Here is a 15,825-nt window from a genome sequence, read left to right as displayed (position 1 = left end):
GCTGCTCCAGAGTCAAGTTGGGCTAGTTCGAAATAACGGTTCTCCCCGTAGATGATCGAAACTGACAACAGCAGGTATGGAGAGGATTTATTCTTGTCTAGGTGGACCTCTCTGAGCGAACCTAGACACAGGCGTTTCCCGACCTCTCCGGGCAGGCACGGATCCGGTGCTCCTTACTGCCACAGTAGAAGCAGCTCCCCTCGGCACGGCGTGAGTCCTGACGGGTTTTGACCATCTTGGTCTGGTCGACCTGCATAGGCTCAGGAGAGTGTACCTGGGGAGAGATGGAGGGAATGACGGGTTTCTGGAAAGTAGGAGCTAAACGTGGAATCCTTCTCTCACGGGTGACCTCTTTGGCACGCTCCTGAAACCGTAGGTCAATTCGGGTGGCAAGAGTTATTAAGTCATCGAGAGTGGTAGGAATGTCCCGACCGGCAAGTTCATCTTTAATACGGCCGGACAGACCCTCCCAGAAGACGGAAACCAGAGCGTCGTTATCCCAGGCCAGCTCCGAGGCAAGGGTACGGAACCGTATGGCATATTGGCCCACGGTGAGACTCCCCTGACGGAGTCGATGATGCAGATGAGGTCTTCCGTCCGGGTTCGTCGAAGACTTTCCGGAAAGCCGTGAGAAAAGCAGGCAAGTTGGACACCAGGGGGTCTCCTCTCTCCCATAGAGGATTCAGCCAGGCCAGGGCCTCCCCGGTGAGATGGGACATGATGAAGGCAATTTTGGCCCGGTCGGAGTTAAACTGGTAGGACAAAAGTTCAAAATGCAGGGTGCACTGATTCAAGAAGCCCCGAGCCTGGACGGGGTCGCCTCCGAAGCGAGGAGGTGCAGAAAGCCGGGGTCCGGGGTAGGATACCATAGTATTAGTGAGCAGCGGAGCCGCCGGATTGCAAGATATGGCACTGGCGGAGGTTGTTGGTGGATCAGACAGAGTGTTCAGGCGAGTATTAACATTCCGCAGGTGACCCAGGATGGCCTCCTGTTGGGACCTCTGACGGGACAGTTCAAGAGCGAGGTCCGAGAGCGAGGGAGCTTGGGTGCCACCGGGTTCCATGGCCCGAGCAAACTGTAACGGGTCCGGGAGGCGGACTGTAACGGGTCCGGGAGGCGGAACCTCTGAGCTACTATACAAGGGGGCGGCCCTTGTAAGGGAGCGGGTGGCAGTCTCTGGGTGAACGGACAGGGAGTTACGGCAAGTGATCAGGGCAGTCTCTGGGTAAGGGGTAGGTACGACCTGTGATGGCAGAGCCTCCGGGTAGGCTAGCAGGCAGGTGGTAGATGTGTGCTCCCAGGTGAGCAAGCGAGAGTCTCTGGAATAGCAGGTGGTCACGGCACGTGACGGCGGAACCTCCGGGCTGGCAGGCAGGTAGGCAACGGAGAAGCGCTCCCAGGTGAGCGGGCAAGAGTCTCTGGAATAGCTGATGGTCACCGCACGTGACAACGGGACCTCCGGGCTGGCAAGCAGGCAGGTAACGGAGATGCGCTCCCAGGTGAGCGGGCAAGAGTCTCTGGAATAGCTGATGGTCACCGCACGTGACAACGGGACCTCCGGGCTGGCAAGCAGGCAGGTAACGGAGATGCGCTCCCAGGTGAGCGGGCAAGAGTCTGGAGTAGCTGGTGGTCACAGCACGTGACAACGGAGCCTCCGGGCTGGCAAGCAGGCAGATAACGGAGAAGCGCTCCCAGGTGAGCGGGCAAGCTGGTCCATAGACAGACTGACCGGAGTAGTAAGGCAGACCGTCGGACCTCAGGCAAGCAGGCAGGTAGCTGATATGCGCTCCCAGGTGAGCGGGCAGGCTGGTCCTTTAGACAGACTGACAGGAGTAGTAAGGCAGACCGTCGGACCTCAGACTGGCAGACAGGTAACAAGTATTCAGGCAGGAATCAGGCAGGTAACTGGCAGGTACTGGCAGGTAACTGGCAGGAAACTGGCAGGAAACTGGCAGGAAACTGGCAGGAAACTGGCAACGGGACCTGAGGGCTGAAGCACAGGTGAGACACAGGTGCAAACAACATTGCTCGGGCACCTCCATTTTGGAGGAGGTGCCTTATATATGATGAAGTCCTCCGGCCATTGGCCGGGGACTCTTTAGGGCGGCGCGCGCGGCCCCTTTAAGAGGAGGGGAGCGCGCGCGCGCGCGCGCCCTAAGCACAGGGGCCGGGAAGGAGCGCGCGCTGAGAGCAGAGCAGGAGGAGGACGCCGGGACGGAGCGCGCGCTGACAGCAGAGCGGGGGGAGGAAGCCGGGCACGGAGCAGAGCGGTGAGAGGAGCAGCGTCCCTGCCTAGCAGAGGGCAGGGACGCCGGCACTACACAAGGCTCTTGATTCTCCCCAAACAGGAATAATTTTTGCACCACCCCATGTGAAAAAAACATGGCTACTTCCATTTGCACTGTCTGTGCATAAACAGCAGCAAGGCAGACATCTGCCCCCCAAAAAAGGGACACATTTTTGACCGTTTTTACAATTTATTTCACCTAAAAAGTCTGATATTGCAGTATGTTTTTATATAGCCTGTTATCCCCCCTTCCTGCTTACCATCAGTTTTCACCTAGGCCAGGTAGGTTGAGGTCACTCGGATATTAGGGTTTCTTTGCATTTCAGAGCTCAAAAGGGGTTTATAATAGTCCTAGGAACCTCTGAGTGTAATACATATATTTTCCGAGCAGTACGAGTCTTTAAGCATTGCTATTCGCGGTAAATGCAAATCAATTTTTTTTTAGGAATATAAGGCAAAGCCTGCAAATTTGACTTTTAAACTATGTGGCCAACATAAGAAAACAGCATTTAACACCACCGATGGTCACCAAGGGGATCTTGCAATGCGTTTGGGCGGCGTAATGCTCCGACTGTTTTTCAGAATTTCATTAATGACATATTCAGAGATATGTCGTCAGTATGTGGTTTTCTATCCGGGTGACTTCTTGGTTTATTCACCTGATATTAAGTCACACATCCGACATGTATATACTGTGCTACAAAGACTCGAAAGTTGAAAAAGTTGTTTTTCTGGTTCAAGAAGTAAATGTCTTGGGGTAAATCTTCTCTGCCAAAGGTTTCAGAACAAATCTCTCTAAGGTTTAAGGTATTAAAGAATGAGTCCAACCCAAATCTGTGAAAGCTATAGAGCGCTTTCTTGGGTTCAATAATTACTATCACAGGTTTATTAGAAATAAACGCTACCAGTTGACCAGCTACCAGTTCAGCTTGACCTGGTTAACATTCCTGCTCTCTGCTCCTATGGTGTTATTTTGAGTATTCTGTTTTCTGACCTCGTCATGGGGTCTGGTGTACGTCAGAGGTCAGAGGCACACATCTGAGGATGCCAGAAGCAGCCATAAAGACTAGGAGCTTAAGTGTTAACTTCTATCTCTGGTTGTGTTAGCTCCCTGCTGTTAGCTATTTAAGCTCCTGAATCCCTATTCCACGCTACCAGTTGTAAGGTTCAGTTTGACCTGGTTCACATTCCTGCTCTCTGCTCCTATGGTGTTATTTTGAGTATTTTGTTTTCTGACCTCGTCATGGGGTCTGGTGTATGTCAAAGGTCAGAGGCACACATCTGAGGATGTCAGAAGCAGCCATAAAGACTAGGAGCTTAAGTGTTAACTTCTATCTCTGGTTGTGTTAGCTCCCTGCTGTTAGCTATTTAAGCTCCTGAATCCCTATTCCACGCTACTAGTTGTAAGGTTCAGTTTGACCTGGTTCACATTCCTGCTCTCTGCTCCTATGGTGTTATTTTGAGTATTTTGTTTTCTGACCTCGTCATGGGGTCTGGTGTATGTCAAAGGTCAGAGGCACACATCTGAGGATGTCAGAAGCAGCCATAAAGACTAGAAGCTTAAGTGTTAACTTCTATCTCTGGTTGTGTTAGCTCCCTGCTGTTAGCTATTTAAGCTCCTGAATCCCTATTCCACGCTACCAGTTGTAAGGTTCAGTTTGACCTGGTTCACATTCCTGCTCTCTGCTCCTATGGTGTTATTTTGAGTATTTTGTTTTCTGACCTCGTCATGGGGTCTGGTGTATGTCAGAGGTCAGAGGCACACATCTGAGGATGCCAGAAGCAGCCATAAAGACGGTCCTGGTCCTGCTGCCCTGATGCTGCTGCCACTGAGCACTGTCCCGGAGGCCCGACCAGGGTAGTCTGAATTTTTTTCCTCAATTTTTTGAAGATAGATCTCGTAGCTGTAAGGCCGGATCAGCTGCCATGGGATATTGTGAAATTTCCAGCAGATCATGATGAGACATTTCTCCAGTTGCTAACCGAACCACATTCCGACTGCTGCTGCGGTACAACAGATCACGTGAGACATTGTGACCTTCAATCAGCCTTTCTATCATGGTGACATTGTAGAGGAATTGTACATATCTGAATCTGAAGGTCATACCTAAAAGGGGGAAGGGCACACTGCTTGTTACCTGCAAAAATCTCTTAGTGGCCTAAAGCAACTAACAAAAGTATGGCACCCCCAGGTGAACGAAGTTTTGTTGAAAGAAGGATTTAAAGGGGTCGTCCAGCCCTATCATATTCACGACCTATTCTTAGACTATGAGCTATACCAGATTGGTGGGGGTCCCACACCTAGCGCCCCTGTCGATCAGCGCAAGAACAGTGAATGAAGCCAGAAGAGCACAGCACCACACACTGTGCAGTGGCCATTCTCTAGTACTGCAGATCAGCTCCTATTCCAGCCGCCTGAGGAAGCGCCGAAGAGGAAACATTGAGGGGAACTGTTTCCACTGATGTCTATTGGCCATGTAACAGATCTCAACCCTGACCCCCCCCCACAGTCAGACTATATTTTGGAGTCTATACTGGCGTCTTAATTAAAGGGTCTGAGGTCTGAAATATTTTGAGTTCTGAGATTTGATCCCTTTCTACAATTTCTACTTTTGTGCCCCATCTGTATGTGGCCTGATTCTCCCAGACTGCTCTGATCATTATCAGAAAAGGCCAAGAGTTTTCACACAAGTTGGTTTATTTTGGGTCTCGGCCATAACTTTCCCAGAGAGCTAGTGGGGGATATCAAAAGTGTGGCATGAGGTCCAGCAATTGCTAGTTAGACCCCAAATAATACATGATGACAAGTTTCCTGTTCTTCCCTAAGTTTCAGCAAAAGGGGGCGCTGCTTGTCCCATCTCATAAAGTCTCATTATCACATATGGGAATGGGATACATACACAGTACATTTATAGGGATATCTTGTATTTTTTGGTCCTGGGCAGTAGGCTGAAAGACTTAGCTGCTCTCGTCACTTAGTGGCTGGACGGCCTAGGATTTATTTTGCACTCTTGATATAATTGCTTTGCAGCGTATGGGAAAATAAAGAAGGCTGCAGGCAGTCAGAAGGAAAAGCCCACTGTGTGGGTGTGAGATTCTATAGATGGTGGTCCCAGGAGTCGTAGTGACAATATATCGGTACAGTCAGTGGTTCTCTCCCTTTATTCTCTCTACGTTATGTTCTCAGTATTATCTGGATTTCACCCTCTGTCACTCACCTTACTTGGACTATCAGAGTTATTGTTGTGTTCTTCTATGTTACACATAGTGTCAGGGTGGGTTGCTTTGCTTGAACCTCCTGTAACAAAGCCGGACTTCGTTAGACTGGACCATGTGTCCCCCGTGTAGCTTCTATCGAGATGGCGACGGGGAAGAGAATTCTGCAAGAAAAGTGTAGAGAAGACTGAGGAGACTGCAACCTGCAATGAGGACAGGGACGCAATGGTGGACGATGTAAGGGTGTGTTAACACCTGCATATACCCTGCTTAGTCCCCTGGTAAAACAGGTACATGTATAATTAGAAAGAAGGAGGAAGAGTTCAGGGCCCTGGGGGCTGAAGGTCAGTGGAAATACAGCTAAAGGAAGAAAAGAGAGGCAGCATGGGGAATGAGAGAGCGGACAACTTTGAGGAAACTTCCCGAAACGTCCGGGGCCTACGGCCTGCAGGAGGACTGATGAAGCCAGCCTTCACTACTCCCAAGGACATGAGAATGGATGGGGACATACCTGAGGAGAGTAGAACCGTGTTCCCAGAAGCTGCGGTACCGGGGAAACTAACTCTGAGGATGGATGAGAGGATAGAACAAGAAGGGACAGAAGAGAGAACTGAACCTGTAACGGTGATGTCCCAAAATACTGTATCTGTGACCAAAACTCAACAGCTACAAGAGTTAAATAAAGTTGTTTTTTTATGAAAAAGAAACTGAGTGTGAAAGTGATTGTTTGCTACAACTTCTGGACTCCTGAAGAAGATGGAGACCTCCTGGAAAACTGTGAGTGTTGTGCACTACAGGCAGACCACTAGGCAAACGGTACATTAATTATCTTTTATTTGTGGGCAGTCAGGGTGGGGAAACACCGCAACAACAGCCCCTCGCCACTACTACCACCCTGTACCCCTCACAGTCGATGCAGAACACGACAGGTGACAATAAGTAGCGATACTGACAAAGGGGCTAAACCTCTGCAGATCCGCAGCAGATCTCACCACAAATCTGCGGCAAGAATCACTGGATTTCTGCCATGAAAACACATTATGTTTTTATTTTCTTTTTTTTTTTCCGATGTGTAAATGTATCGGGCTGATATAATAAAACTAATTCCTTGGGCCACAGTGTGTAACATAATTCACTTCCGGGCCCAGGGAGCATTTAGATTAATTTCCAGCGGCACTCACCGTCCATGGGTTTTCACAGATCCTGCTCTGTTGTGAGTTATAAAAAGTTTGAAAACTTTCACTGGGGGTCGGCCAGCATGAACCTTCTGCCACAAAGCCGGACTCCGTTAGACTGGGCTCGGTGCCCCCCATGTTGATTCTGTAGACAGGATAATTCTGCAAGAAAAGTGTAGAGAAGACTCAGGAGGTTGCAAACTGCATGACTGTTGGGTATGGGATGGAGTGGACCCTCTACAATGCAGGACCCTCCTTGCTAAAAACTACACCGCCATGGAAAACAAAACTGCAGGCATGCGTTGCAGCAAAAAAACACACATTGAGCTGGAGTTTGAGTTGGTATACATGCAACATATAAACGCATGTTCACATTGGCAATTAAACAGACAAAACCTATAAGAAACAAAATGAGCATACACTCGGCTGTAACTAAATAAGTAAAAAAGCAAAAGTGCATTTAAATTACGTAGGGTTCTTAGTAACACTGTTTTTGATCAAAAATAGAATAAAAGGCATCCAACCACGGCAAGGTGACCCTATTCGGGACGGTCCTACACTGTCTAATATTAAAAACATTACCATGTGTCAGAAGTGATCTGTGTGAATAACGGCAGACAAAGGCCAGGTCCCAAACTGTCGACACCAGCCAAGGGAAGCCTTTTAAATGTAATGTCCAGCTCAAGGAGGGGAGGCCATACCCTCAGTTGCACAAAATGCAAAAATCCAAGAAAAAAAAGCACACATTGAGCTGGGGTTTGAGCAGGTATACATGCACCCCCCCGTTGTGTTCCCCCCTGCGCTTAGGGCTCCGGGGGAGTCTATAACCAGCGAAATGCCGTGGGGCAGAATATAACAGGAGCAGGAGATGGGGTGCAGCTAAAAGGTCACAGTCCTCGAAATAAGACAATGGGGCTAAACCTGGTGAAGATCCGCAGCCGCACTCACCGCAAATCTGCAGCAGAAATCACTGGATTTGTGCTACTAATACACATCTTCAGGTTTATTTTCGAAGTGCAAACATTACCTTAATTATTGGGCTGGTATATTAATGTGACTTCCTGGGGTCACAGTGTTTCTTCTCATTTGTTTCTGGGGGCTGACTATAGCTTTATAAATACGGTTATGGCCTCTGTGTATACTATAATGCAGTTCAGGGGAAAAAGGAACGTGTCATCTGATAATGATTCCTTGTATAAATCAGGTTTTTATGTAAAAACTTTTTTTAACTTTTTTTTAAACTTTTCAAATCACTATCTATATTAAAAATATCAGAAATCATGCAATTTCCACACTGGTCGCTAGGCTTAAAAGTAGAATTATACTTCCTGTTGTATACAGAAAACTTTTCAGCAGTCTCACTATCATCACAGACAGGATTACAGTAGTGGATGTCACAGGTCACCTCCTCCTCCTGTACAATTAGTGATAACACCTCTATATACAGTAGATAACACAGGATCCACCATTCACAATAGGTGATGTCACAGCTCACCTCCTCCTCCTGTACAATGACTGATAACACCTCTATATACAGTAGATAACACAGGATCCACCATTCACAATAGGTGATGTCACAGCTCACCTCCTCTTCCTGTACAATGACTGATAACACCTCTATATACAGTAGATAACATAGGATCCACATTCACAATAGGTGATGACACAGCTCACCACCTCCTCCTCCTGTACAATGACTGATAACACCTCTATATACAGTAGATAACACAGGATCCATATTCACAATAGGTGATGTCACAGCTCACCTCCTCCTCCTGTACAAAGACTGATAACACCTCTATATACAGTAGATAACACAGGATCCACCATTCACAATAGGTGATGTCACAGCTCACCTCCTCCTCCTGTACAATGACTGATAACACCTCTATATACAGTAGATAACACAGGATCCACCATTCATAATAGGTGATGTCACAGCTCACCTCCTCCTCCTGTACAATGACTGATAACACCTCTATATACAGTAGATAACACGATCCACCATTCACAATAGGTGATGTCACAGCTCACCTCCTCCTCCTGTACAATGACTGATAACACCTCTATATACAGTAGATAACATAGGATCCACATTCACAATAGGTGATGACACAGCTCACAGCCTCCTCCTCTACAATTACTGGGAACATTTTTAGAAAGCACAGGATTAACGATACGTAATGTCACAGCTCACCTTCTCTTGCTCCTTGCAGAATGACTTTGCCAGATTAGAGCATGCTCAGATAACACTTTTATACAAATAAACAGGGTTTAAATCAGTCAATTGGTAGTAATGTCCAACAGGGATTCTGGAGGAGGAAGACAGAGGAGTCTGGAGACAGAGGAGTGTCTGAGGAGGACAGAGGAGTCTCTAGGAGGACAGAGGAGTCTCTAGGAGGACAGTGGAGTCTCTAGGAGGACAGAGGAGTCTCTAGGAGGACAGAGGAGTCTCTAGGAGGACAGTGGAGTCTCTAGGGGAACAGAGGTGTCTGGAGAGGACCGAGGAGTCTCTAGGGGTCTGAGATGCCTGCAGATGATCAAGGAGTCTCTAGGAGGACAGAGGAGTCTCTAGGAGGACACAGTAGTCTCTAGGAGGACACAGTAGTCTCTAGGAGGACAGAGGTCACATGCTCCTCTGTTCTTTAAAACAAAGTAACACAATGGCAATAACAGCAGAGATCTCATCAGTAGTTAGTTCCCGTCACCTGCATGTTGTCACCATCCTGTGGCTTATCCTTCAGATCAGACGCAGATGTAGACTTCTTGTTTCTGCTCTCCTGGAAGGAAAAACAGAAGTGTCATTATATAATCTCATGTATAAATGATCATAGCTGTATTATTATTACTCGTCTTATTACTTATATATCTCCTCTTCATCCGTTATCACAGTTTTATCAATACATATTATAAAAGAGTATCAGTGATTTTACATTTTTTTTCATAAATCAATAGTGTGAAGACTCGGGGTCTTCCGTGGGTTTTATACCACTCAGACAACACAGGATGAGGGTTAAACAGCCTGGCAATACTTTATTGAACCACCAAACAGACAATAACATATAGAACAGTCCCAGCAAATACCCAAGATGGTACAACATTACACAGTCGCACCCTGTCGCTGGCCCACCGGAAATAGAGCAACTGCGACTTTGGGACTTCCAGGGCCAACTATCTCAACCAGTGGCGCCCCGCTTTGGGTGGACACCCACATAGAAGAGGTAGCGACAAACTTAGGAAGCTGACAGCCCATTGAGGTACAAAGCCAGGAGACCCGAGGGTCCCACCATGGCTTCTCCCAACATATTCATGGGACCAGGTGACCCGATGGTCCCAACCTGGATTTCTCCAAGTCTATCCATGGGTTCCAGGTCCCAACCTGGATAACCCAAATATATCCATGGGACCAGGTGAATCGAATGTCACAATCCTGGCTTTCCCCAACCGTCTCCATGGGACCAGGCGATCAGATGGTCCCAACCTGGCATCCAGACGACCGGAGGGTCACAATCCTGGTTTCCCCAAACATCTCCATAGGGTCAGTGATGGTCAATGGAGCAGATCTGTATCCTTCCAGCCAGGTCTGTGTTCCCTTGGGCTGGCATCCTGTAGAATCCAAATCTGTGTCCCTCTGGATGGAGCCATGCTACCAAGCTCCTGTCCTGAAGAGTCTCTCTGATTCTATTTTTGTAAAGTCCCTCTGCTGCAGAGGCATATGTCCCTTAAATAGTTCACAATTGTCCTTTCAAGCACACATCCACAGGTCAAGGAGGGAAGGTGCAGGGCTCATGTCTCATTGTTTGAGCATTTATGCATTTATTCAATTTGCGTCATTTGTCCTCCTGTTTTGTGAGTCAACAAGCCACAGGGTCCACACAATGGTTAATCAACATATTTAGCAAACATTAATTGTTCACAGACCAAGAGAATTCAACATTCAGACTAATGACAAAGGTCCATGTTTCTTGTTCCACCCGAAGAAAGAAAAACAAATAAAAGTCAACATAAACATAATAGTGTATTTCTCTTGGCCTAAAAAATTAAGACGTCTGGCTAATTAAGATTAGAAGCTGAGTCCTCACAAACAGTATGGAAACTTTGTAATATATTTTACCAGAGAAATCCGCTTCTTTCTCCTCCTGGACTGATTTCTTATTCTCGAAATTCTCAATCCACAGTTAATATCTGTATTTGGTGAACACAGATTCTCCCATTACTGACAGAGATGACAGTTGGTGCTCATAAAGTTCTATGGAGAAATGTTGAACTGGGGAGTCTGGGGGCCACAGGTAGAATTGACTCTATGGGCCACACTACAGCTACATGCAGATATATCCTAGGCGTTATTCCCATGATAGTGGGGCATTGATTGTAAATCACAGGCGGCTCCTGCACATTTACTGTGCGCACACCATAACTGTGATGTACAATGACGGTGGCTTGCATTAAATGGGCTCTTCGGTTAAAATAAGTTATAACCTATCCGCAGGATCCAGAGAATAGGTAATAACTTATTGATTGTTGGGGTCTAACAATGGGGACCGACACCAATCAGCAGAATGGGGAATTTTTATCCCTGTGTCAACATAAGGATCAGATGTCTGACCACCGCTCCATTCATCTTCCACGGAGTTGCTAGATAAAGCTTAGCGCAGAGCTCCATAGTAAAGATAACAATTGAATAAAGCGGTGGTCGAACACGACAATCCATCCTAATGGAGACAAAAGTGCCCCATTCTGTTGATCAGTGTGAGTCCAGCAGTCAGAACCCCAAAAATCCTATGAATAGATGATATCTTGTTTTCACCCCAAAAAAAACCCCTTCAAGTGCTTCTCTGCCACTGAGGAACAATCACAGGGCAGGGAGGAGTTAAACCTTTAAGTCTTTATTTTTTAATAGAAATCTTTTTATTGATAGCAGAGAGAACAAGTGATCTTCATACAAAACACAATCCAAAAATACCAGATGCCGCCACACCGTGACCAGGCCTCATACAATGCCGTGAAAAAGTCTTCGTACCGGTGACCTTTTTCACATTTTTTTCATGTTTCTACTCAGTATAACTACAGCTGTTCTGTGAAGGCCTCGGAGGTTAGTGTGAGAACATTAGGGATCAAACAGCATAAAAAGAAAACAAAGGAGCCCACCAGACAGGTCAGGGATAAAGTTGTGGGAAGAGTAAAGCTGGGTTAGGTTATAAAAAAAAATAGCCCAAGCTTTCACGGAGCACTGTTCAATCCATCATCCACCATACAAAAATGGGAGGTGTATGACACAACTGCAAACCTGCCAAGACATGGCTGTCCAAATAAGCTGACATCCCAAGCAAAGAGAGAACTAATGAGAGAAGCAGCCAAGAGGTCCATGGTCACTCTGAAGGACCAGCAGAGATCCACAGCTCAGGGCGGAGAATCTGTCCACAGGACAACTATTAGTTTTAGCCATTTTTGAAAGCCATAAGGAGTCCCATTTGCAGTTTGCAAAAAGACATGTAGGGGACACAACGAGCATGTGGGAGAAGGAGCTCTGGGCAGATGAGACCAAAGGAAAACTATGTGTGGCGGAAAACTAACACTGCACATCACACTGAAAAACACCATCCCCACCATCACACATGGTGGTGGCAGCATCATGCTGTGGGGAATGTTTTCTTCAGCAGGGTCAGTGAAGCTGGTCAGAGTTGATGGGAAGATGGTTGGAGCTAAATACAGGACAATCCTGCAGGAAAACCTGTTAATGGCTGCAAAAGACTTGAGACTGGTGAGTAGGTTCACCTTCCAGCAGGACAATGACCCTAAACCTCCTGCCAGAGCCACAATGGAGGGCTCAGATCAGAATCAGAGCATATTCCAATGTGTGAACGGCGCAGTCACAGTCCAGACTCAAATCATTGAGAATTCGAGCCAAGACTTGAACATTGCTGTTCGCAGATGTCTCCATCCGAGCTCACTGAGCGAGAGCGAGTGTACAAAGAAGAAGGGGCAAAAATGTCACCTCTAGAAGTGCAAAGCTGGTAGAGACAGACCTCAAAAGACTGCAGGGAAAGCTGGAAGAGACAGACCCCAAAAGACTGCAGGGAAAGCTGGAAGAGACAGACCCCAAAAGACTGCAGGGAAAGCTGGAAGAGACTGACACCAAAAGACTGCAGGGAAAGCTGGAAGAGACTGACCCCAAAAGAATTACAGGAGTAATTGCAGTGAAAGGTGGTTCTACAAAGTATTGACTCAGGGGGGCACAAATGCACATCACAATTTTCAGATTTAAACTTTTTGAATATTTAGAAAACCTTGTCTCATTTTCTTTACACATCACAAATACTTACTACATAAAATCCCAATAAAACACATTTAAGATTGTGTGTGTGTAACGTGAAAAATGTGGAAAAGTTCATGGGATTTGAATACTTTTTCAAGGCCGATTACAATATACACAGGAGCTCTGTATATGGTGTACAGGTAATACAGTGATCACCAGTGACATTATACACAGGAGCTCTATATATAGTGTCAGTGTACAGGTAATATAATGATCACCAGTGACATTATACACAGGAGCTCTGTATATAGTGTATAGTGTACAGGTAATACAGTGATCACCAGTGACATTATACACAGGAGCTCTGTATATAGTGTCAGTGTACAGGTAATACAGGGATCACCAGTGACATTATACACAGGAGCTCTGTATATAGTGTATAGTGTACAGGTAATAGAGGGATCACCAGTGACATCATACACAGGAGCTCTGTATATAGTGTCAGTGTACAGGTAATACAGGGATCACCAGCTACATTATACACAGGAGCCCTGTATATAGTGTCATTGTACAGGTAATACAGTGATCACCAGTGACATTATACACAGGAGCTCTGTATATAGTCAGTGTACAGGTAATACAGTGATCACCAGTGACATTATACACAGGAGCTCTGTATATAGTGTCAGTGTACAGGTAATACAGGGATCGCTAGTGACATTATACACAGGAGCTCTGTATATAGTGTCACTGTACAGGTAATACAGGGATCGCTAGTGACATTATACACAGGAGCTCTGCATATAGTGTATAGTGTACAGGTAATACAGGGATCATCAGTGACATTATGCACAGGAGCTCTTTATATAGTGTCAGTGTACAGGTAATACAGGGATCACCAGTGACATTATACACAGGAGCTCTGTATATAGTGTACAGGTAATACAGGGATCATCAGTGACATTATACACAGGAGCTCTGTATATAGTATATATTGTACAGGTAATACAGTGATCACCAGTGACATTATACACAGGGGCTCTGTATATAGTGTATAGTGTACAGGTAATACAGTGATCCCAAGTGACATTATACACAGGAGCTCTGTATATAGTGTATAGTGTACAGGTAATACAGTGATCACCAGTGACATTATGCACAGGAGCTCTGTATATAGTGTATAGTGTACAGGTAATACAGTGATCACCAGTGACATTATACACAGGAGCTCTGTATATAGTGTCACTGTACAGGTAATACAGGAATCGCTAGTGACATTATACACAGAAGCTCTGTATATAGTGTCACTGTACAGGTAATACAGGGATCGCTAGTTATATTATACACAGGAGCTCTGTATATAGTGTATAGTGTACAGGTAGTACAGGGATCATCAGTGACATTATACACAGGAGCTCTGTATATGGTGTCAGTGTACAGGTAATACAGGGATCATCAGTGACATTATACACAGGAGCTCTGTATATAGTGTATAGTGTACAGGTAATACAGGGATCACCAGTGACATTATACACAGGAGCTCTGTATATAGTGTATAGTGTACAAGTAATACAGGGATCATCAATGACATCATACACAGGTGCTCTGTATGTAGTGTCAGTGTAGAGGTAATACAGGGATCATCAATGACATTATACACAGGAGCTCTGTATATAGTGTCATTGTACAGGTAATAGAGGGATCGCTAGTGACATTATACACAGGAGCTCTGTATATAGTGTATAGTGTACAGGTAATACAGGGATCACCAGTGACATTATACACAGGAGCTCTGTATATAGTGTATAGTGTACAGGTAATACAGTGATCACCAGTGACATTACACACAGGAGCTCTGTATATAGTGTACAGTGTACAGGTAATACAGGAATCATCAGTGACATTATACACAGGAGCTCTGTATATAGTGTTAGTGTACAGGTAATACAGGGATCACCAGTGACATTATACACAGGAGCTCTGTATATAGTGTATAGTGTACAAGTAATACAGGGATCACTAGTGACATTATACACAGGAGCTCTGTATATAGTGTCAGTGTACAGGTAATACAGGGATCACTAGTGACATTATACACAGGAGCTCTGTATATAGTGTCAGTGTACAGGTAAAAAGGGGCAAAAATGTCACCTCTAGAAGTGCAAAGCTGGTAGAGACAGACCTCAAAAGACTGCAGGGAAAGCTGGAAGAGACAGACCCCAAAAGACTGCAGGGAAAGCTGGAAGAGACAGACCCCAAAAGACTGCAGGGAAAGCTGGAAGAGACTGACACCAAAAGACTGCAGGGAAAGCTGGAAGAGACTGACCCCAAAAGAATTACAGGAGTAATTGCAGTGAAAGGTGGTTCTACAAAGTATTGACTCAGGGGGGCACAAATGCACATCACAATTTTCAGATTTAAACTTTTTGAATATTTAGAAAACCTTGTCTCATTTTCTTTACACATCACAAATACTTACTACATAAAATCCCAATAAAACACATTTAAGATTGTGTGTGTGTAACGTGAAAAATGTGGAAAAGTTCATGGGATTTGAATACTTTTTCAAGGCCGATTACAATATACACAGGAGCTCTGTATATGGTGTACAGGTAATACAGTGATCACCAGTGACATTATACACAGGAGCTCTATATATAGTGTCAGTGTACAGGTAATATAATGATCACCAGTGACATTATACACAGGAGCTCTGTATATAGTGTATAGTGTACAGGTAATACAGTGATCACCAGTGACATTATACACAGGAGCTCTGTATATAGTGTCAGTGTACAGGTAATACAGGGATCACCAGTGACATTATACACAGGAGCTCTGTATATAGTGTATAGTGTACAGGTAATAGAGGGATCACCAGTGACATCAT

At 45.6% G+C, this 15,825-nt stretch overlaps 1 protein-coding gene across 2 annotated transcripts in view; it reads right to left on the bottom strand.

Annotated features, from left to right (window-relative positions):
• The window catches only part of LOC141258678 (uncharacterized), an 80,669-nt gene that overhangs the window by 53,126 nt on the left and 11,718 nt on the right, over positions 1 to 15,825 (bottom strand). For both annotated transcript variants that reach the window (XM_073673668.1, XM_073673669.1), the window contains exons 3-5: positions 9,388 to 9,459; positions 6,686 to 6,841; positions 5,507 to 5,668 (exon numbers count right to left, since the gene is read on the bottom strand). In XM_073673668.1, the coding sequence (XP_073529769.1) occupies positions 5,507 to 5,668; positions 6,686 to 6,841; positions 9,388 to 9,459 (390 nt within the window). The remainder of the gene's footprint in view (positions 1 to 5,506; positions 5,669 to 6,685; positions 6,842 to 9,387; positions 9,460 to 15,825) is intronic.

Source organism: Phyllobates terribilis, unplaced genomic scaffold (assembly GCF_046119375.1).
Source record: "Phyllobates terribilis strain yellow unplaced genomic scaffold, ASM4611937v1 Scaffold_3__8_contigs__length_932513732, whole genome shotgun sequence".
In the NCBI taxonomy this organism is placed as follows: domain Eukaryota; kingdom Metazoa; phylum Chordata; class Amphibia; order Anura; family Dendrobatidae; genus Phyllobates; species Phyllobates terribilis.
The sequence above is the reverse complement of the archived record's forward strand: the minus strand, read 5'-3'. Positions and strand labels throughout refer to the sequence as shown.